A 22,598-nucleotide genomic window follows, 5' to 3' on the forward strand; every position below is an offset into this window, starting at 1 on the left:
GCTGTCCACCGATGGAATGAACCCACACGGAAACATGAGTAGCCAACATAGTACTTGGCCGTAGTGTTGGCTATTTATAACTTACCTCCATATGTGTGCATGAAAAGAAAGTATTTGATGTTGTCGTTGTTAATTTCCGGCTCTAAACAACCTGGAAATGATATAGATGTATATTTGGAACCTCTTCTAGATGATTTGCGATTGTTGTGGGATAGTGGGATAGAAGTATTTGATGCATATAAGAACGAAACTTTCAATTTGAGAGCGATGTTATTGTGTACAATAACCGACTATCCGGCTTATGGCGACCTTTACGGGCACACAGTTCATGGGAAAGAGGTTTGTCCATTGTGTGGGGAGGATATCGAGTCCGAATACTTGAAGTCTTCTCGTAAGTATGTGTATATGGGAAATAGGAGGTTCTTGTCTCATGACCATTGTTATCGCAAGATGCAGAAAGCATTCAATGGAAAACAAGAACTTCGTCAACCTCCTAGAATTTTGAGTGGGCATGAAGTTTATCGGAAAGTAAAGCATATTGAGATAGATTATGGGAAGAAGAGCGGCTCTAAATTGTCTACTCGTGGGTATAAGAAAAGATCCATATTTTTTGATAAACTTCCATATTGGCCGACTGGAGGTCGGGCATTGTCTCGATTTCATGCACATTGAGAAAAATGTCTGTGATAATATTATCAATACCCTTCTGAATGTTCCTGGTAAAACAAAGGATAACGCGCAGACTAGGGAAGATATGAAAATGATGGGTATTAGGCTAGAGTTGGCACCACAGAAGAGAGGTAATCGTACATTTTTACCGCCTGCAGCTTTTACCCTTTCACGGAATGAGAGAAAAGAGTTCTGTGCATGCTTGAATGGAATTAAAGTGCCACATGGTTATTCGTCGAACATCAAAAGCCTAGTGTCGATGCAAGACCTAAAACTCACCGGGTTAAAGTCACATGATTGTCACACTTTGATGCAACAATTACTACCTGTGGCTATTCGTTCCATTTTACCTGAAAAGGTAAGATATGCTATAACTAGATTCTGTCTCTTCTTCCAGTCCATATGCGAGAAAGTCATCGATCCCGATGACGCGGATTCATTGCAGGACCTCGTTGTAACCTCTCTTTGTCAGTTGGAAATGTGATTTCCACCCTCTTTCTTCACTATCATGATTCATCTGACCATTCACTTGGTTAGGGAGATTTTGTACCTTGGGCCCGTGTACTTGAGATACCAGTATCCTTTCGAAAGATTGATGAAAGTCTACAAGGATTATACATCTAATCGGTATCGTCCGGAAGGTTGTATTACTGAACGCGCTATTTTAGACGAAGCTCTTTCATATTGTTACGCTCATCTCTCCCCTGAGGAGTTGATTGTCGTTCCTAAGAATCGTCATAGTGACTGGATGACCGGAAAAGGTATTAGGGGCCGGGTTGAAAAAATTGTGACACGTGAAATGTTGCATTTAGCACACATGTATGTGCTAAACAATGAAGATGAGGTGCAACCTTATATTCAACAACACAAAGATGAGCTCAAATACGATCACCAAAACAAGACCGAGAAGTGGATTGCGAACGAGCATACGAAGACGTTTCGAGAGTGGTTTAGGAATATTGTCTTACGATGTGTCTTGATCAAACCGGTGATGACATCTCTCCTAGGTTACTACGTCTTGGTTTAGGTCCAAATGCCAGGGTCACCTTTTACAACAGTTTTGCCATTAATGGATATACTTTTTACACCCGCGAGCAAGATGAGGTGAGCACAATGCAAAATAGTGGTGTGAGTTCTGAATTTGAGGCAATGCACTTTGCTACTTCAAAAGATAAAAAGCCTATTTGGGGAAAATGCCTTTATTATGGTGTTATTCAAGAAATATTGGTACTAGATTACATTGATTTCACAATGCCTTTGTTTCGATGTAACTGGGTTGATAACAACATCCATTGTGTCCGAAAGGATAAGATGGGATTTACGTTGGTCAATCTGGGTAAGGTTGGCAATAATAAGGATGATCCTTTCATAATGGCATCCCAAGCTAAACAAGTGTTCTATGTCACCGATCCTATGGATAAGAAGTGGTCTCGTTGTATGTCTATAAGGAAAAGAAGGAGTAGTCCATCCGATAATGATGATGATGATCGGGATGTCGTTTTTGAGGGAATGGATCGGTCTACCCTACCACCGTATCTTATTTCGACGATGTTGACACGATCATGAGGACACCGAAAGCATCTATATGCGTGATGACCATGGTGAAGGTATTTGGGTTAACGAAGAAACTATGACATCCAAGAAACGTCCCCGATCCCGAGATAGTTCATCGGGACACGTATGCATGCATCTTTGGTGTAAGTTGTCTTATTTTCTTAATCTTATTATTAGATGTGGATCTTTGGTGTTGAAATTCTTTGAATAATGTTGCGGTATGTATTGTTACAGTTTGGACCGTAATGGAATTCTGATAATTTTTAAAAAAAAAGAGGTTCAACAATAACAACGGTTATATTTAAATTACCCGTTGTTAATACTTTCAACAACGGGTGTAGTACCTCTACCCGTTGTCAATTATTTTTTTGACATATTTCATTTTGGCGCAAATTTGGTGAAAATATATTACAACGGGTATATTTTACCCGTTGTAATAAACTTTTGACAACGGTTTACTTTTATTGACCCGTTGTTATTAACATATAACAACGGTTCTTCGTTGAGCACCCGTTGTTAATAGTTTGTCTTAATAAAAAACTAATATAGAAACCCATCCAGCATGCCATACACAAACACACACAACATTATTACTCCAACCGTTGGTATCCTGTGTTAATTCTTCTCTCTTCCTCGCTTTTTACATTTCTCGCCGCCGCCGCCTTGATTTCAAGCCCGATTCCGTTGCCTTCCCTTATCATCCTGCTCGTTCTCTTTATCATCATCATCAACAGGTATGTTCACTTTAATTTTGTGTTTCGTCATTAGGGTTTTAAGACGATCATCTTGTTTCTTTTTTCATGCATCTGTTTGTTTTTCGTTTTCTTTGTTATCTTTATCATCCCGCATCATCTACTTTACTCCTCTTATCAGGGTTTAGGATTTTAGAAGCTCAATCTGTTGTTTTAAATTTTCATTCCTATTAGGGTTTAGGGTTTTAGATAATACTCTGCATGTACGTTGTTAAGTTGTTCATTTCCAGCTATATCATTCATATTTGGGTTTTAGGATTATCATGGGTGAAAAACGTAAAAGAAGTCAAAAGAATAATGAGCCTGGTGATAATAAGCCTGGTGAGAGGGGTGCTACGAAGTGCAAGAGAGTCCTTGCAGCTATAGCCGCTAAACAGCCGTTCGAAATAACATGGAGTGAGAAGGGTTTCCCTACTGGTCCAAATGCGGGTCTTTTCTCCAGTTGGATTGGTGCTTGCACAAGACAGTTTGTGCCTATCCATTTAGATGATGTTAGAACTTTGAATCCAAAATTGGCGGAGTTATACTTGGCTCGTGTAAAGGAAGGCTTTATTATACCCGATAAAAGCCATGATGAGTATTTAATGCATAAGGCAGCGGATGTCCACAGGCAGTGGAAGTGTGGCGTTGCTAGGGATTGGTTGTATGTGGACAAGGCAACGGGGGAGATGCGTAAGAGCCCACCGGAAAACAAGTGTCCCACCATCAAGCAGGAAGAATGGGATCTTTTCAAAAAGATGAGAACTGCGAGAAGTTTCAGGTTAAATATCCTCGCCTTTTAACGATTTACCTATCATTTTTTTAATTAATGAGTCCTTTATATAATCTTTTTATTATCTCATCTACTTGCGCTTTTATATAATTATTTGAAGGCCGTTAGCAAAAGAAATCGTGCTAACATTTCATGCAAGAAGGGGAAATTCTATGGTTCTCGAGGCGGTTCTGAGAAAGATAGAAGAGGACCTCGTAAGTAGCATGCATTATTGCCATGTGAGACTTTATTTTTTTAATCACACTTGGACTTGCATTGATACACATTTACGTGTATAAATGTTACCATGTTAATGTGTAGGTGGCAAAGGGAGTGAAAGAGGTGGATCGACATGTAACTTATAAACATGGGCACACGCCTAAAGGATCCCGGTCGTCGCATGACAAATACGATGAGGAAGTTTTGGCCAACATAGTAAGCATTATTTTATTAAGACGAGTTCATTACTAACTTTATTATTTTAGTCACAAATATAATTTGAAGTTTATTTAATATATTATAGGATAGCGTATTGAAAGAGGTAGAAGAAGGGAAATTCACTCCCGGTGGTCGTAATGACGTTCTTGCTAGAGCGATCGGCCGACCCGAACATCCAGGTCGTTTGAGGGCGTCCGTTACGAGGTTGGAGTAACGAAATATTATGGGAAAACGCCGAGATAAAGAAGAAAAGGAAGACTAAGTCCGAGAACGCCGACATGGTAACATTTATTCTATTATTTTCATTTAAGTTCAATTCACATGTTATTGTTGGGATAAAAATTGCTGACACATTACATTCTTGGCAAGCGACTTGATTAATGGCATCCGTACTACTAAAGCTGAATCTTTGGAGGTAAGCTTTCGAAGAAGAAGTGAAGATGATGGAGGATGTCATTTCTAAAGGGGGTAATAATAAGGTACAACAGATTGGTGAAGAGGCCGCCACTACCTTGGCAATACATGAGAAGGAAGTATCGGTCAACGAGATTCGAGAAAGATCGGTACCTAATAATGCTTCCGAAGTTGTAACAACTAAAGCCGATCAGTACCTAATACTTCCTTATTTTTCTTTTCTTTTTTTTTTGGGTAAGATCGGGGGTGTGTTCACCGCCAACTTCGACATGGTGCCATTGAATTGGTTAATTTTATTAGGTAAATAATGGGTCTGAAAAGGAGATGCAACTTGATGAGAAGACGGTGATGGAAAAAAAGATACATCCCCTTCAAGTCAGTTCCTGTTTTTGATAAGGTATGCATGAAGTGTTTAATTAGTTAAATTTATATGAATGCTGAAGTTTGTGCAAAAATCGGCCCGAGACAGAAAGCGTTTTTGCAAAATCTTTTGAATGTCAAGCGTTTTTGCAAAGATATAATAATGTATGTATGTGTATATTCTTCAGGCCGTAAACAAGAGGCCAGTTATTCTTGCTGACCCTAATAGAATCGAAAAGCCACCGTGCGTGTTGGCGGGTCTCGTAGAAAACAAGTGCAAGCAAATGAAAGCGTAGTTCATGGCGAAAAACTTTTGCCGAATCATAGAATAGTAGAGATAACTACAAATCAATCCAGGCCATGAAAAATTTCCACCGCCTGTCCCGATTCGTGACGACATTACCATTTCGGGAGATGCGCTTGGAAGTTTCATCCAATGGCCCGATACTCACATCTACTTGGCGAAGATATCTCCGCCGCCTCCGCCCGAGCAAATGGAAAGCGATTGGGGTTAGAAGAAATACCTTTATATATATATGTGTTACATTTTTAATTGTTGAATGTTTTTATATGTTAAATTTATATGTTATTTTTTTTTTGTAGGGAACAAAAAAGGCGGCTTTGGCGGATAAGCCTAAGTCCACAGACATGCCAACGACCTCGACTTCACAACAACTTGATGAGGTATGTATTTAATTAACTTCTCCATTTTTTTAAAAATTAACCTCGCCCCTTTATTTATATTTTGTCTGTATTTATAAAAAGCATGGTAATTTTGTGTAGGGGACAAAAAAGACTGATAAGCCTAAGTCCCAGTCTTACTCGCTACTACTACCTCATCATTGAAAGAGCGGGTTGACGAGGTATTTAATTAAGTACGCTTTTATTTTTATTACTCCAACTAGGATATGTTACCTTTGGATTTTTTATTATTTTAATTATCTATACTACATGTGTAGGTTTGGTAGTAGCACCACATCAAAGACTCATTATTTCCCCGTAGTGAAAGTTAGGAGTATAAACTCCACAAAATATAAAGGGAAGGATTACATGCAAAAAGTAAGAACGAGGACGATGATGAGGCGTATGAGGAGGTGGCCATCGCATAGCCTCCGAGCAAGCGATAATTATTCCGCTCGAGGAGGATATTCTAGGGGCTGAGCGCCATGCATCCATATCATGGGATCGCTAGCCGTATAATTTGGACTAGACCAGATTGATGTCCAACACATATTTGTTTGGATGAAGTAAGTTTCTTAATAAATAATTTCATAGTCTAATATTCTGACTACTAGGTAGATAGTGTTTTAAATACCGGAATTAATACCGTAATAATGTAGGATATTGCAAACCGAGTGATCCCGAGAAGAATATTCCATCTGATCAATACGGATTCATGTGCCCCTTTGTTTTATCTTTATTTATTCCGGATTTCACGTTCGAACAACGGGTAGATTATATTGCTCAGCAATTGGCGACAACCAAGAAGCTGATTTTTGGCGTTTATAATGAAAAAGGGTAATAAACAAATTAATATTACGTTTCCCCCTACAATTGCATTTTCATAACTAATATATGTACTTGTTAATAATGATGATGTCTCTTGATGTAGGACTCATTGGGTGCTAGCAGCCATCATGCCGACAAAGAAAAAAGTTTTCTGGTTGGACTCTTTACATCATCAACCAAGCGAGACTTTTAAGCACTTGATTAAAATGTAAGTTTATAATACTGATTTATTTATAATAACATTTTCAATTTTTATTTATAGAAAAAAGCTCGTTCATATTTTTGCCCCTAAAAAATTAGTTTCGCCTCCTTTTTTATTTTTTAAAAAAAGGGCCTTTAAGAAGAAAAGAGCAAACGAGGAGGATCAACCCACGAACGATTCGATGTTGGCCCCGATTTTTTTACGATAACGAGGGTACGTGCTCAAATACAATAACATTAAGTGCAAAATCTGTGTTTAATACTAATACAATACCTAAAGTTCAAGATTATGATGTGAGCCTTCTCTCGTCTGTTTTTTTTATGTAATAATAGGCCCTCACCACCGGATAGCATACAATGTGGATACTACGCTTGTCGGTTCATGTTGGAGATTATTAGGCGAAGATATCTCGTTATTCCAGAAAGGGTTAGTAATAATTTAAACATGTGTTTATTACTTTTTTTTAAATTAGAGCTAATGTTGTCTTGCAATTTCGCTATATATACCATGATGTTGCTAATGTTGTCTTGCTTGTTGCTATATATACCATAATGTATTCTCTTTGTTTTTTCCGCAGTATGTAATCAACCAGTCACAACAGATTGAGCAATACTCAAGTATAGATATAGACGAGGTAAGAGACATGTGGGGCAACTACGTCTTAGAATATATATAGATAGAAATGCATGATACTATACTCACAGTTTAGATCAACTTATTAGTAATTTTTTTGTTGAAGTTAGGGAATGATTAATTAGTTCATGTAAATTCAACTCCTTGTAATTATATATATATATATATATATATATATATATATATATATATATATATATATATATGATCTTTCTTTGTTGTGGTTGAATTGAATCTATTGAGTTCGATGAACCCAAACTATGATTTATCTTTAGTCTTTGATATATGGTGTCATTGATATATGCGGGTTTTGAATGGCATGAAACAAATTTAATTTTTGAACATTAGGTGTACGTAATAAAAACGGTTACTAAAAAAAACCGTTGTGAATACCTTTCACAACGGTTAATAAAACTAACACCGTTGTGAATGACATTTACAAATACCGCAAGATAATATTCAACAACAGGTTTTAATCAAAGAACCGTTGTTAAAAGTATTCACAATTTTGGAGGTAAAATTACAACAACGGGTATTAAACAAAGAACCGTTGTTACTAACAATTTCAACAACGGGTATGTAACATAAACCCGTTGTCAAAAGACTTCACAATTTTGGAGGGAAAGTTACAACAACGGTTATACATACGACAACCGTTGTTATATAATTCCCTCCAAAATTTTGAAACACTTTCCACAACGGAGAGCATCCAATAACAACGGCTTTTAACCGTTGTGAATAATTTAGACAACGGTTCCACTAAATAAGCAAACCGTTGTAAATACCTTCTACAACGGCCGCTTTAACAACGTCCGCTTTTTTATTTTACAACGGTTTTTACCCGTTGTTATAGGCTGTATCTGTAGTAGTGTGCATGTATCTCATATTCTCATTACTAAAGTATGTGTCACATCCCTAATAAAATGAGGTATTATAAATCTACTACTGTACTTCATATCTTTGAAATCAATCGCCTGAAGCCTATAATAGGGATCATTATATTTGGTAGTCTTGTATTGAAATCGGAATAAGATGTGAGTTTAATTAGATCCTTGAGCTCTCTAATTAGTTTCATAGATATGGCGTTTCCTGTAAGAATTTGTAAGTGAATGCCATGATAAATTTGCAGATAAATTTAGACAAAGAATGATGAAGTAATTTGCTTGTAATTGATTGACAATAATTTTCATCAAATGTGTTCGGCGGATGTACAAGGATATTGATGATATTTATATGGGCAACTACACTACAAGACAAAGGCCAATGACCTAAAGAAAGCAGGGACCAATGGGCCTAAATACTATGTTGGATCATCATATTTTAACAACCCCTCCCAAGCTGGAGGGTGCTGTTGTGGAGCAAGCATCCCCAGATTGTGAAGAAATTTCCAATGAGTGTGTGAGGGAAGAACTTTGGTAAAGACATCAGCTATCTGGGAATGAGTAGGTAGATACTGCAGTTGTAGAAGACCTTCTAGTACTTTGTCTCTCGTTAAATGGCAGTCAAGCTCGATATGTTTGGTACGTTCATGAAAAATAGGATTCTTCGCAATATGAATTGCGCTGTTGTTATCACAATGCATTGTCACAGGTTGAAGGTTGGTGAGACTCATTTCCTCTAGCAGCCTTACCAACCAAGTGACCTCGGCAGCAGCTTGAGAAAGAGCCCTGTATTCTGCTTCAGCAGAGGACTTAGATACAGTGCCTTGTTTCTTGCTCTTCCAAGAGATAGGAGAATTACCAAGGAGGATAACCCAACCTGTAATAGATCTCCTTGTCATAGGACATGCTGCCCAGTCAGAATCAGAGAAAGCTTGGAGAGTAAGACGAGTGGATTTGCTAATCATAATGCCTTGGCCAAGAGTCCCATGAAGGTATCTCAAAACATGACAAAGGGCTTGATAGTGAGAAACTTGAGGGTTTTGCATAAATTGACTCAACGTTTGCACAGTAAAGGATAGGTCTGGCCTGGTGTGAGTGAGATAATTGAGTTTGCCTAGAAGCATCCTGTAACGGGTTGGATCCTCATAAGCGACGTCATCATCAGTGGTTAGCTTCAGGTTTAATGGAAGGGGAGTGACGGTGGCTTTCCCAAAAATAATGTCAGCCTCTTTAAGCATATTAGAAGTGAATTTCTTTTGAGTAAGAATCATACCCTCTGGAGTGTATGAGACTTCAATGCCCAAGAAATAATTCAGTTTGCCCAAATCCTTGATTCCAAAGGCCAAGTGTAACTGTTGCTTGAGATTGTTTATGTGAGATTGATTAGAACCAGTGACAATAATGTCATCAACATACACACCCAAAATTGTTATGTCATGATTGGTAGTCTTGATGAATAGAGAATAATCATTTTTGGATTGAACATAATTAAGAGATTTGAGAAAATCAGAGAGCTTGGAGAACCATTGTCTAGAAGCTTGTTTTAACCCGTATAGAGACTTATTGAGTTTGCATACTTGAGAATGAGGATTGGGTAAGCCCTCTGGCATCTTCATGTACACTTCCTCATGGATATCACCATGTAAGAAGGCATTGTCAACATCCATTTGAAATATATCCCATGCCTTGTTGACAGCCACACTCATTAAAGCCCTCACTGTTGTCATCTTCACAACAGGTGAAAAAGTTTCTTGGTAGTCAATTCCTTCTTTCTGATTACATCCCCTTATTACAAGTCTGGCTTTGTATCTTTCCAGAGAGCCATCAGCCTTGGTCTTTACCTTGTAAACCTACTTGGAGGTTATGGCCTTCTTCCCCCGGGGTAAACTAGTGACAGTCCAAGTGTTATTAGATTCCAAGGCTTTAATTTCTTGTTGCATAGCTAATTGCCAATTTGAGTCAGTGCAAGCTTGAGTGTAAGAGTCAGGTTCAATGTAAATTTGATTATTGTTAATTTGTTTTTGAGTGGATGACGTTAAAGACTCAAAAGTAACAAGGTTACACCAGTGATTTTGGGTGTTAACTTGTTCAGTGTCTTGTGAGGATGTGAGTGAAGAAGGGATGTCACAGACATAGTCTTGTAAATAAGCAGGAGGTCTCCTGTGTCTGTGAAGGTGAGAAATAGAGGTTGTAGTGGTAGCAGGAACAGAGACCTGTGAAGTACCATGTTCATCATTGGGTTGTGACATAGGTTGTGACACAGTCTGGTCAGTATTGTTATCATTATGGTGCTGAGCAGCACTGTTGGGAACTATGTTCTCATTCCTAATGTTATGATGAGTGATATCATCAGGAGAAAATTGATAAAAAATAGGATCATTCATAGCTTCAGGTGGACAAGGTAGGGTGGATTTTTTGAAAAACTTGGATATATTAGTCATGTGAAATGGGAAAACATCTTCATGAAAAATAATGTCCCTGGAATGGAAAATCTTTTGACTCTCAAGATCTAAAACAGTGTAGGCCTTTTTTCCATTAGGGTAGCCTAGGAAAACACAAGGTTTGGACCTAGCTTGGAATTTGTCCCTATTTCTCTTTAAAGTGGCAACAAAACACAAGCATCCAAAAGATTTGAGATGATTATAAGCAGGTGAAGATTTTTGTAAAATCTCAAGAGGAGCTTTGTTATTAAGGACAGGAGTGGGAAGTCTGTTTATGAGGTAAGTGGCTGTGAGAACGCACTCTCCCCAATATTGGATAGGTAAGTTGGCTTGAAAGAAGAGGCTTCTGGCTGTTTCAAGGAGATGTCTGTGTTTTCGTTCAACAACTCCATTTTGTTTGGGAGTCTCAACACAGGAGGATTGGTAAACTATGCCTTTGCTTTTATAAAACTCTTGGGCTTGGACCTCACCAAATTCAGCACCATTGTCTGACCTTATGCATTTGATAGAGGTCTCAAATTGTTTTTCAACATATGCAATAAAACTCTTTAAGATAGGCATGGCACTACTCTTGTGGGACAACAAGTGTGTCCAGGTAGTCCTGGAGTGGTCATCAACAATGGTTAAGAAGAATTTGTGGCCAGAATGTGTAGGAGCATGGTATGGCCCCCATAAGTCAATATGTATAAGCTCAAAAATGCATTTAGAATTAGAAAAACTGTTGGGAAAGGGAAGTCTATGAAACTTAGCCTTGGGACAAATTTGACAAATAGATAAATCTTGTTGTTTGGGATTTATTATTACAGGCAATTGTCTCAAAACAGATAAAGGAACATGTCCAAGTCTACAATGCCATTTGTCTAATGAAACAACAGCACTATTAGCAAAAACGGAAGTAGGTTGACTTGTGCCTGAATTGTCAGCTTGAGTGGGATTTGATAAAGACTTGAAATCAGCATAATAAAGACCATTTCTTTGTCTACCAAGGATCAAGGGTTTGTTCATGGATGAAACCTGAATAAGACAGTAATCAGGAGTGAAAAATATTTTAGAAGACAAGTCTTTGCTCAATTGACTAACAGATAGAAGATTAAACTTAAAAATGGGAATGTGCAAGACTCTTATGAGAGTGATATTGGCTGTGAGTTTAACTGAACCTATGTGAGTTACATCGACTTTAGACCCATTAGGTATAGTTATGCAACAAGAGTTGTTCAAGCTATAGTAATCATCAAACATATGGATATGGGGTGTTATGTGACTAGAAGCGCCACTGTCTATGATCCACTCATTTCTTTGATTAACATTAGGAATATGAATGGGATTTGTACCTGACATCATAGCGTGAGCATTGTTGGGATCAAGATCGAAACCGCTAAGACCATTGAGAATATCATTGTATTCCTGGGATGAAGAAGCCCCTGCTAAGTTGGCCATACTTGTTTTGGGTTCCTGACCACCAGAAACTTGCGAAGTGTCAAAAGTGGATGTAGCAGCAAACCTCTTCTTGTTGTTGTTGTTTCTGAGTTCAGGGTGTAAGATAAAACATCTCTCATTGCTGTGTCCCTCCATGACACAATGGGTGCAGAAATAGTTGTTCCTCTTGACAGGGTGAGGTTGGCTGTTTTTCTGAGTCTGGCCCCTGAAATTGCCAGCACTAGAACCACCTTGCTGCATTAGCATTCTGTTGAAATTGTTGTTGGAATTGTTGTTGGAGTTGAATTGTTGTCTATTTCCCAAACTTCTTGTAGCGGCCAAAGCAGATGCTTCCATATTGAGAGGAGTGTGAGAAGAAATTTCTCTCTGTTTCTCTTCTTGGATTAGCAAGGAGTAAACACCATTGATGGAGGGCATAGGGCTCATCATCAAAATGTTACCCCTCATGGTTTTATAAGCGTCATTGAGGCCCATGAGAAGTTTTATCACCTTCCGATCTTCTTCATGCTTGAGAAGCTGTTGGCGAGCACCACAGCTGCAAGGAGGTAAGCACCTGATGTTCCTGAGTTCCTCCCATATCCTTTTAAGTTTGGTGAAATAAACTGAAATGGGATCAGAACCTTGAACCAATTGATTTAATTGATCTTGCACTTGATACAACTTTGCTCCACTGAATTGTTCAAATTGCTCTTCTAGTTCATCCCAAATTTGTTTGGCAGTATCATAGTATAGCATAGTTTCAGCAATTTCTGTTGAGAGGGAGCTTAATATCCAAGAGATGACCATATAATTGCATCATTCCCATTTCTTTAAATTAGGATCTGTCTTGGCAGGCTTGGTGAGAGTTCCATCTACGAACCCAACTTTGTTCTTAGCAGATAAGGATATTAACATGGATCTCTTCCATGAACCATATCCATTCCCATCAAAGGCTGTTGAAACTAGTTTCTGAATGTTGGTATCAGCAGGGTGGATGAATAAAGGGTCATGGGGGTCCATGGTTGGTTCAATTTGAGAGTTTGTTTGAGGATTTGTTTGAGGGTTTGTTTGTTGTGGATCAACCATGATGAATCAAATAGAAAGGCGCAGATTTTTCGCAAGAAACAAAGGTAGCAACTTTGGTAGGAAATCTAGAACAGGAAAAACACAAGAAATAAAGAAAAGATAAAGAGAATAGAAGCAAGGATTACCTCATGAGATAAAAGAGACGGATTTTAACCCGCTCTGATACCATGTAAGAATTTGTAAGTGAATGCCATGATAAATTTGCAGATAAATTTAGACAAAGAATGATGAAGTAATTTGCTTGTAATTGATTGACAATAATTTTCATCAAATGTGTTCGGCGGATGTACAAGGATATTGATGATATTTATATGGGCAACTACACTACAAGACAAAGGCCAATGACCTAAAGAAAGCAGGGACCAATGGGCCTAAATACTATGTTGGATCATCATATTTTAACATTTCCTTCACACGATGCTAAGAGATTGTTAAGCAAACAGCAAGTAGAAAAATATAAAAATAAACAGAAGACAGCAAGTAAAGGCCTAATTAATTGATGAATATTAATCCTAACAAATTACAGGAAACAACTCACCTACACTTTGATTGAGAGTTTGTAATTGTATGAACATGGGAAATCTGTTGTTAATTTCTACATCAACCAAGAAATTATGGCAGAATATGGACAGTTTTTTAGGGTTTGGAAAAGTTTGGAGGCCAGATGCGAAGAGATTGGGAATGAACGATTTGAGAGAGGGGAGGGAGGAGCATATTAAATTAGGTTAAGGTGGTAGAGGGTGTTTAGGGTTTGATTATCAGAAGATTTAGGGTGATATTTTGGGTGGGGTGTTTTATTATTGTTTTCTATTCGTATTTTGAGGTGTGCGTTCACCAATGGACGGTTCTAAAAGATGATTCATGTCAGCCGACCTCAAATCATTTTGGGATTAAGGCTTTGATGTTGTTGTTGTTGTTGTTGTTGTTGTTGTTGTATAGATAGATAGATACATATTCCGGATAGGCGAAGTGGATTAAAAAACGTGGGCTTCTAAACTTGTTTCTATATCCATATACATACACAATAAAACAAAAAGAAAATAGAAACAAAAAGGTGACATTTCCACAAATCATCAGGTTTTCTCCTCTTGATTCTCTCCATTTCCTCGTCAAAAACAAATTAAGAAACCATCATCACCATCACCATCACATACACATCAATTCCTCAATATCTTATCCCTCATCTTCCTCTCTTCTAACCAAGGTATATACCCTAATTTTAATCACCAAATAAGTAAATAACCCTAATTCGATTTCCTTACATTTTATTAGGTCTTTCTTCAATTACATGACGCCTTTTACGTTATTGTTCTCAGATTAATTTTGTTAATTAATTACTATAATTGTTACTATAAGTGGAATATTAATTAACATGATTATTTAATGATTTTTATTAATTTCAAGAATATTTATTATTGTTAGGGAGGTGAAGGATCGGATCTTCTGCACTTTCTTCTTCCGGTAAACCGTAAACGACACCGTTTCAGGTTCGTTTCTCTACGTTCACTATCAACGACATCGTTTTCATTTTCTAGCGACTGATTTTTTGTTAGTGATGTAAGTTCAAATTTTATTCAGTTTAATTTGTTGAAGATTTTACAGTTGAGCGAATAAGTCGAAGATAAACCTAGGTGAGACGATTTCAAATTTTATTCAGTTTAATTTGTTGAAGATTTGAGCGTATATTTGTATATTATATGATGTGATTTCAAATGATTTATGAAATAATTGTAAAAATCGTATAATACATGACTTTTCTTCAAAGTAGAGTTAAACAATTTGATACATGACATTTGAATGTGAGATTTAGGTTTTCGTTATGTAAAGTGAATTATTAAGTATTATATTGTGATTATCGTTCAATATTTGATCTTATAAATCGGATTATGAACTAATATAGTTTGATTAGCGTATAATATATGATATGACGATGATTCGACGACAACGACGATTGTTCTTGTCTTTTTCTTGGTATGTAGATGAAAATGAGAGTATTTCTGGTGAGATGAATACACTTTACCTTCCTCTCTTTTGATTTCATTTATTTGTGTATATTACTGCCTAGCTGTTCATTCATTCATACTGAAATTAAATCTCTTTGTTTATTTATTACTCGGTAGTAATTATTGTGTGAGACGGTACCGTCTTATTTCATAATCTGTGAATTTAATAGGTTAATAGTAGGAAGTACTAAGGCTACTAATGCTAAGCGTCGTAGTTAGTAGAATTCAATTCAATAATATGTATCTTTGATTTAGAAAAATTAATGATATGAATATGCTGTTGGATTCCCTATGTACATAATTATTTTATTCATCTTCTGCAATTGATGTGAGTTTCTAGATTCACAAAATCTCATTGAAGACGGTGATATCCGTCACAAGCTTGTGACGGATACCATTTTCTCTCACAAAATACCCATGAAAAGTGAGTGGGAAGACACGTAAGTCACCTTGTCCCCCTGTCCTTTTGTGAGACAAAATTTCATCAAGACGGGCGATATCCGTCAAGTTTGTGACGGACACCGTTTCCTCTCACAAAATGCCCATTGAGAGGTGAGTGGGAAGCACATGGGGGGTGCCCCACCTTGTCCCCTCTCCCTTTTTGTGAGAGGTCACAAGCTTGTGACGGGATTAGCCCGTCACAAGCAAGACTAGCTGTTTTGTGAGAGGTCTTCAGCTTGTGACGGGATTAGCCCGTCACAAGCAAGACGCTTTGTTCTAGATTTGATTCATTTACTTAGTTACGTTGTTAATTAATTTGATTTTATACCTCCTAAATGCCAAATTTTGATTCCGTATCCTTTTGTTTGGCAGCTTGTGTAATCGAAAAAGTGGTTGATACGCAATAGACAAGAATTAAAAAACAAGGTTTTGAAAATGTCGTCGTCGTCGAATTCACCGTGTGCAGCATGTAAGTTCTTACGGCGCAAGTGCACGCAGGAATGTGTGTTTGCCCCGTATTTCCCGGCAGATCAACCTCAAAGGTTTGCTAATGTGCACAAGGTGTTTGGGGCGAGTAATGTGGCGAAGCTGCTGAATGAGTTGGCGGGAGCACAGAGGGAAGATGCGGTGAACTCGTTGGCGTATGAGGCGGAGTCGAGGTTGCGGGATCCGGTGTATGGATGTGTGGGTCTGATTTCGTTATTGCAGCAAAGGCTAAAACAGGTGCAGAGTGACCTCATCACGGCTAAGAAGGAGATGGCTACTTATATTGGACCGTCTGCGCTTATGGCCGCTGCGCCAATGTTTCCAACAGGGGGGTATAACGCGGTTGCGAATGCTAATGTGATGGGGGGTTATAATATGGGGAACATGATGGTAGGACCGTCTCACCAGAATGCGCAACAGTTGATGGCTGTGGCAATGAAAGAGGAGCAAGATGAGATGATGAGGAACTGGGAGCAGCAGCAGCAACAGTTTATGAGATTTAACAGCGGTGGCAGTGGCAGTGGCAGTGGCGGGTTTTGTGGAATGTATGAGGTGGGAGGTGGGGCTAATGTTGATAGTCCTGGTGGTGTGTTTAATCAGATGGGGTCACCTTCGTTGGCATTACAGCCGCCGCATGCAGATGTGGATGAGCCACTCGGTCAACTGCTGTTACTTCAGCAACCAGAATCGCAACAACAAACAGGACAGATTGCTCAGGCTATTCCTTTACATTCACTTCATCAACAACCACCACAACAACCTGGTCAACATCTAATGCTTCATCATCATCATCATCATCATATTCATCATGAACAACGTGAACATGATCATCAGCAACATGAACATCATCATCATCAAAGGTCTGGGAGTGAGGAAGAAAGGGGTACTGGTACTACTAATGTGGCTCCATCATGTTGACAAGACATAGAGAATATATTGACATTTGCCCATTTTTGCAGTTGATTAAAAAAGCTTCTCATCTCATGGTTTTATTATCTTTGACTTGAGGTAAACAACTAAGAATACCCATTTCTTGTTTTTTTTTTCCTTTAATTTTTTTGCATGTATAAATGTTTGTAGTAAGCTTTCTTGTTCTTTTTTTTTTTTTTTGAGAAGAGATCATTATCATTAATAAAACGACATCTACAACATATGTCAAGCTCAATCGGATACAAATCGATTACAACCATAGGAAATAAATTGTTTTTCAAAGAATGAAACACTGCAAAAGAGTCTCTATCATCGATTCGCCGCAAAAGGCTGGTCTTATGCTGACTTATTAGAAAACTGCAAACGAACCAGAAAACGAAATCTCTCAAACTGAGAGAAGGACACCACCGATAGACGGGGACAAAGCCCTTAGAAAGAGAGACGAAACAAAAACGAAAGCGAAAATTAAACAAAAACATAAAAGAAACAAAGCGGAACACGGGAAAAAAAAACGGAAGCCACCGCCTCCCTACCAACCCACAACATCGCCAGATCCAAGCACCACCCTGCCACACCGCCAGCCCACATACACCACGCAGACCGAGAGGAACGGGCAGACCCGTACGATCCAGAACCGGGTGTGGGTAACAAAGGGGAGGAGGGTTAATCGGAAGAGAGGAGACGGGTCGCCGGAGAAAGGTCTTGAGAGACCCCATCCCCGGCGACATGGTAGGGGGTTGATGGGTGGCGGTGGGAGGAAGGAGGACAACGGCGGCAGCAAATGGGGAGGATTTAAGGTTTTGTTTTTTAGAGAGAAGGGAGAGAGAGAACTAGAGAGAGAATTCGTTCTTTATGATGGGTGGTATCCTGTAAGCTTTCTTGTTCTTGGGATGATATAATACAACACATTATTATTATTATACATAAAAGTGGTGATTAGAAGAAAGGTGCAGATATAAAGGTATCTTTTGCTGTTTTGATGAAAGGAAAAGGGGTTTGGTGTTCCAAAAATGGTTGATGGAGAAAACTCAAGGAGTTTTTACTAGGATTGAGCAAAACCGGGTACCCGACCCGGTTTTGCAAACCGGTTCGGTCCCCGGTTTTAAAAAACATTAAATTTCTTAAACCTCACCCGCACCTCTTTTAATCCGGGTAACCGGTTTTTCTTGAATTTTCAAACCGGATCTGAAAACCGGTTACCCGAACCGGTTTTCGAACCCGGTTTTTGGTTGAATGCTCTTGATTGGCACAATAACCATGTTGCCCTTTTGAATATTTGAAGACCTTGGTTGTCAAATATTAAAATTACTTCATAAAGAAATCATACCTATTAAAGTTCAAAGAGTGAAAGTAATCGACTCATTGTGAGTAATAAAAGTAACAATAATAGCAGCGGGGAGTAGTGAAAGCCATACTAGCAGCAAGGAAAGTAGTAAAATTAACAATAATAAATGTGGGTGTAGTGGAAAAAAAATAATGACGGCGGGAGAAGTGAAAGTAATAGTAGTCACAACACATGTAATGAAAGTAACATAGGAACAACAGAGAGGGTATGAAAAATTAACTAACAATTCGATTTAAAGAAAATATTAATTTTATTTAAATATATGAGTTTGACAAAACTAACGGGTTAACCGTAAAAATAGCAGGAGTAGTTAAACAAACAATAGTAACCGAAGAAATATAGTATTAACAAGGGATGCAGTGAAAGTAATAATATTAACAGCGGGAGTGGTGAACGTGTCTCATAATTTGTTGATGATTTTTACATCTCATTATATTTCAAGATATAAATTGTAAATGTATGTGTTAACCAAATTTAGCGTATCATATTTTGTAAAAAATAAAATTTAAATGGTAAATAAAGGTAACCCTGACGTAACCGGGCACCAAACCTAGTTAGGATGAATTTTTTGATATTAGAATATACTTGATTGTATTAAAGCTTTGAGTAGAATTCTATCTTCGCATGTATGTACTTAAGGCAATAGCAATGGGGGATTATAAAGAATTTCATACCATATAAAGAGCTCCTTAATTATTGAGCTACAAAATAAAGAGCTCCTTATATAAAACCGATTTCTAAAGTAAGAAACTGGTTTCATGTTAGAAAAAGGGGAGGAAAAGGAAGACCACATAAAAATTATGAAACTTCTACAATTGCAGAGAAATAAGAAGTTCTATAATTAATGAGTTGTGTTAATGTGTCAATGAAAAAAATGTGGTATGGAAGTATAACCATTGCTATTGCCGTAAGTAAATGTAAATTATTAAATGGATACATTTTCCTTTGTGGAATTAAGACATGCATGCTATTTGTGCAAAATCAATAAAAACACGTACTTTCCATAAGTTGTTCAAGACTTCTACGAGTATTAGTTTCTTAATTTCACTAGGTTTCGAGGTTCAAACAAACTTGGTTGTCAAGTAATTACATATTTACATCACTATATATATCCCAACAATTGCGAAAAAATTGAAGTTCGTGATATTGTAGGAACATATACAATAAAGAATGGCCACCGTAACAAGCCCTACCACAATCTCAACATTGCCGTCGTCAACGGAAACCATAAACCCTTCAGACAGCCTGAATACGGAGAGGCGGCAGTGGCGATGGCGGTGGCCTTATGGCCGAGTACCAACGCAACGATCGAAGCCTTGTTCTACACCCACCGTGGAGAATGTACTCAAGAAAAAACAGCTTGCTATGTTTTTGGGAGAAGAATACGATGCTGATATTGATGAAGATGAGTATGATATCGATGATGATGATGATGATGATGATGATGATGATGATGATGATGATGACGACGAAGATATGTACGAAAAAGACGAATATGAATATGAAGCTTTGGATGATGATATTCATGATGATTCAAGTACTACTTCATCTGATATGTCCGATATTGATGATGATATGTTTCATCAAGTCTGTATTGGACGCTGAATCTATTGAGTTTGCAGGATCAAATAGTAATTTATTGTGAAACCGTCTCTTACAAGAATTTGTGTATTTTGATAGTGATAATTTGGTTGATGTTTGTTGGACCAATTCAACGATTTCCGTACCTTTTTTTCACGTATATAATCCGTAATATATCGTGATCAGTGTTTGTCTGTATTAAAAATTGATCAATTTGCTGATGTGTATTTCTATGATGGTGCTACAATTAAAAAATTTACGGTTTTATGTTTTAGGTCGAATTTCTCGCTAATATTAAGTTGATTCGTTATAGGTGTCCTTTATTATTTTGATTCATGTCGACGTTAGGAAAAATATCACTCCGTAGTCTGTACTTAATTGATAGAAACTCTTCCTCAGTCGATCTTTTTGTTGTCCTAATTGCATTCAAGATATACAATTACTAGTTAATACCAAAAAAAAGATATACAATTACTAGTTTTGCCAACAGAGCTGGGTAAAACCCGCCAACAACCGTCTCATTTCCATGGGAGTAAACATACCTTATATTATCTTGGCCTGATTGTTGACTTGAAAGCATAAGGTCAAGAGTTGGACGGGCAAGTTCAACTTCGGTGGGTACTAAAAAAAACAGACCCCTTGGCATAAACTTTTGTTCTTTCATTTTATACATTTTACAGTTTTTGAAAAGAATTAATAGAAGCCAAATGTCGTGTTATGACAGTTTATCCGTCATCCATATTTTGATTCGTCACTCAAATCAGGACTTATTAAATAGCAGATTACAAATTTATAGAGAAGGCAATTTCTCATTATGTATCTCTTGCAGGAAGATTAGGCCTATTATTTTCTGGTATCGAGAAGATTGTCTCTTGCTGCTCGCAAGCTGCCAATGGCATCAGTTATCTTCATACGATCCTGTGGTGAATGTTGGGAGCATGCCACTCCAATACTAATCATGGAAACTATGCATTCCACTCTTCGGTCAATTACATCTTGGATTTCCCTTCCATTGTCGGCTTCTTCAGTAATATCGGTGTATTCAAGTTTTGGATCTACAATTCCGAGTACATTGTCAGGTAATGCTTCCTTTGCGTATATGTGAAGGTTGTAGTCTTCCTTGAACATATCATCAGTCGGTCTCTTTCCTGTCATAAGTTCAAGCACTAGTATTCCAAAGCTGTAAACATCCCCGTCTACTGATGCTTCACTTCCTAGGCCGTATTCTGTTATGTGAAACAACAAACAATTAATTTCATGGTCATTTTTGCAGCAGGGTTTTGATGAGTAGCGTATTTTTTCACGTACCTGGAGCAGCATAGCCAATGCTACCATTGATTCCAATTGTGCTATATTGGTTATGAGGACTAGGCTTGGTAAGAAACTTTGCTAATCCGAAATCCCCAACATGAGCGACCATGTCAGTGTCGAGCAATATGTTGCTTGGCTTCAGATCACGGTGAACAATTGGTGTTTCACATTCGTTGTGGAGGTAGTTGAGTGCAAAAGCCACATCAAGTGCTATTTCCACTCTATGAATAAGGCTAATGCTCTTGTTTTCACTTCCATTGAACCATTTATCAAGGCTTCCTTTGGGCATGAATTCGAATACCAGAGCTTTAAAATCGTCTTTCTGATAATCAGTACTAGAGCAAGCTGTTATGATCCCTACCAAATTTCTGTGACGTATATTCCTCAAAGCATTGCACTCTGCCATAAAACTCTTTGATGCACCACGGTGTTGCAGGTTGAGAACTTTTACAGCAACCGTGTTTCCATCCAAGGTTCCCTTATATACGGACCCAAAACTACCCGAACCAAGTAGATTTTCCAAAGAGAAACCTTCAGTTGCTCTGAGTAGCATGCCATAAGATACTTTTATGAATGCTTTCTTCATTATAGGATCTGATGAAAGCGGTACCTTTTTCTTTCTAAGAAGCATTAAGTACAGCCCTGTCCCCACGACTATAACCCCGACAAGTGCACTTATGACTAGAATTATCAACATTAGGGTGCGAGGCATTGTTCTTCGTTTCTCTCGCGTGCATTGGGGTAAATGGAAGGCCGGAATACCTCCGCAAAGCCCCTGGTTTCCAACAAGAAAGGTTGCACTTACATTTGAAAATACTGCATTTGTTGGAACCTGGCCTTCAAAATGGTTGTAAGATAAGTTTAGATAATGTAACAAGGTAAATTTAGTGAAGAAATCTGGAATCGGGCCAGACAAACTATTTTGAGAAAAGTCGATTTCTTGGAGACTAGACAAAGAAGTGAATGATGAAGGAATGTCGCCATGGAATGAATTACCATCCATATACAGTTGTTGCAGAGCAGAACATTCAGCAAGACCTTCGGGAATGACTCCCGCAAACTTGTTTCTGGATAATCTGAAACTTCCTAAGCTTGTTTGCTTACCAATCTCCAAAGGTAAAGACCCTACCAAATTATTATGAGACAAATCCAGTCCAACAAATTTCGCGGATCCTGTAAGTAGTTCACTGTCCAAGGTTCCATTGAGTTCGTTGTATGATAAATTCAAGTACAACAAACTCTGGCAATTCCCTAGGGTTTTAGGTATGTTTCCTTCCAGCTTGTTATCTTGTAAATATAACTCACTCAAACGCGATAAATTTCCTAGAGATTCAGGAACTCTACCGGTTAATTTGTTGGAATCCAAAAATATTGATTGCAGGTTTTGGAGCTTCC

General features: G+C 38.0%; 2 protein-coding genes across 4 annotated transcripts; one reads left to right on the forward strand and one right to left on the reverse strand.

Annotated features, from left to right (window-relative positions):
• Positions 1-11,404: 11,404 nt before the first annotated feature.
• LOC141622275 (uncharacterized) lies at positions 11,405-13,352 on the reverse strand. Its single transcript, XM_074438320.1, has 2 exons — positions 11,936-13,352; positions 11,405-11,618 (listed from the first exon to the last, which is right to left on the reverse strand). Exons 1-2 carry the CDS (start codon positions 12,825-12,827, stop codon positions 11,584-11,586), a joined length of 927 nt encoding a protein of 308 aa, XP_074294421.1. The 5' UTR covers positions 12,828-13,352; the 3' UTR covers positions 11,405-11,583.
• Positions 13,353-14,224: 872 nt separating this feature from the next.
• Positions 14,225-17,074, forward strand: LOC141622276 (uncharacterized). Of its 3 annotated transcripts, none has more exons than XM_074438321.1 (4): positions 14,225-14,310; positions 14,529-14,597; positions 14,660-14,737; positions 15,923-17,074. In XM_074438321.1, exon 4 carries the CDS (start codon positions 15,986-15,988, stop codon positions 16,952-16,954), a length of 969 nt encoding a protein of 322 aa, XP_074294422.1. In that variant the 5' UTR covers positions 14,225-14,310; positions 14,529-14,597; positions 14,660-14,737; positions 15,923-15,985; the 3' UTR covers positions 16,955-17,074. The 3 variants fall into 3 exon arrangements, with proteins under 3 accessions (XP_074294422.1, XP_074294423.1, XP_074294424.1); XM_074438322.1 differs by having other exon boundaries at positions 14,529-14,593; positions 14,669-14,737; XM_074438323.1 differs by lacking the exons at positions 14,225-14,310; positions 14,529-14,597 and having other exon boundaries at positions 14,697-14,737; positions 15,923-15,942; positions 15,977-17,074.
• The last annotated feature ends 5,524 nt before the right edge of the window (positions 17,075-22,598 follow it).

The sequence above is a fragment of the Silene latifolia genome, chromosome X, assembly GCF_048544455.1.
Source record: "Silene latifolia isolate original U9 population chromosome X, ASM4854445v1, whole genome shotgun sequence".
In the NCBI taxonomy this organism is placed as follows: Eukaryota; Viridiplantae; Streptophyta; class Magnoliopsida; order Caryophyllales; family Caryophyllaceae; genus Silene; species Silene latifolia.

Bases quoted from the DNA above. Each gene is read 5' to 3' on its own strand.
- LOC141622275 (XM_074438320.1), bottom strand. From the start codon at position 12,827: ATGGTCATCTCTTGGATATTAAGCTCCCTCTCAACAGAAATTGCTGAA. The intron at 11,619-11,935 runs GTACAAATCCCA...TGTCTTATTCAG, and splicing joins TGCTCACGCTATGATGTCAG to GTTTCATCCATGAACAAACC.
- LOC141622276 (XM_074438321.1), top strand. From the start codon at position 15,986: ATGTCGTCGTCGTCGAATTCACCGTGTGCAGCATGTAAGTTCTTACGG.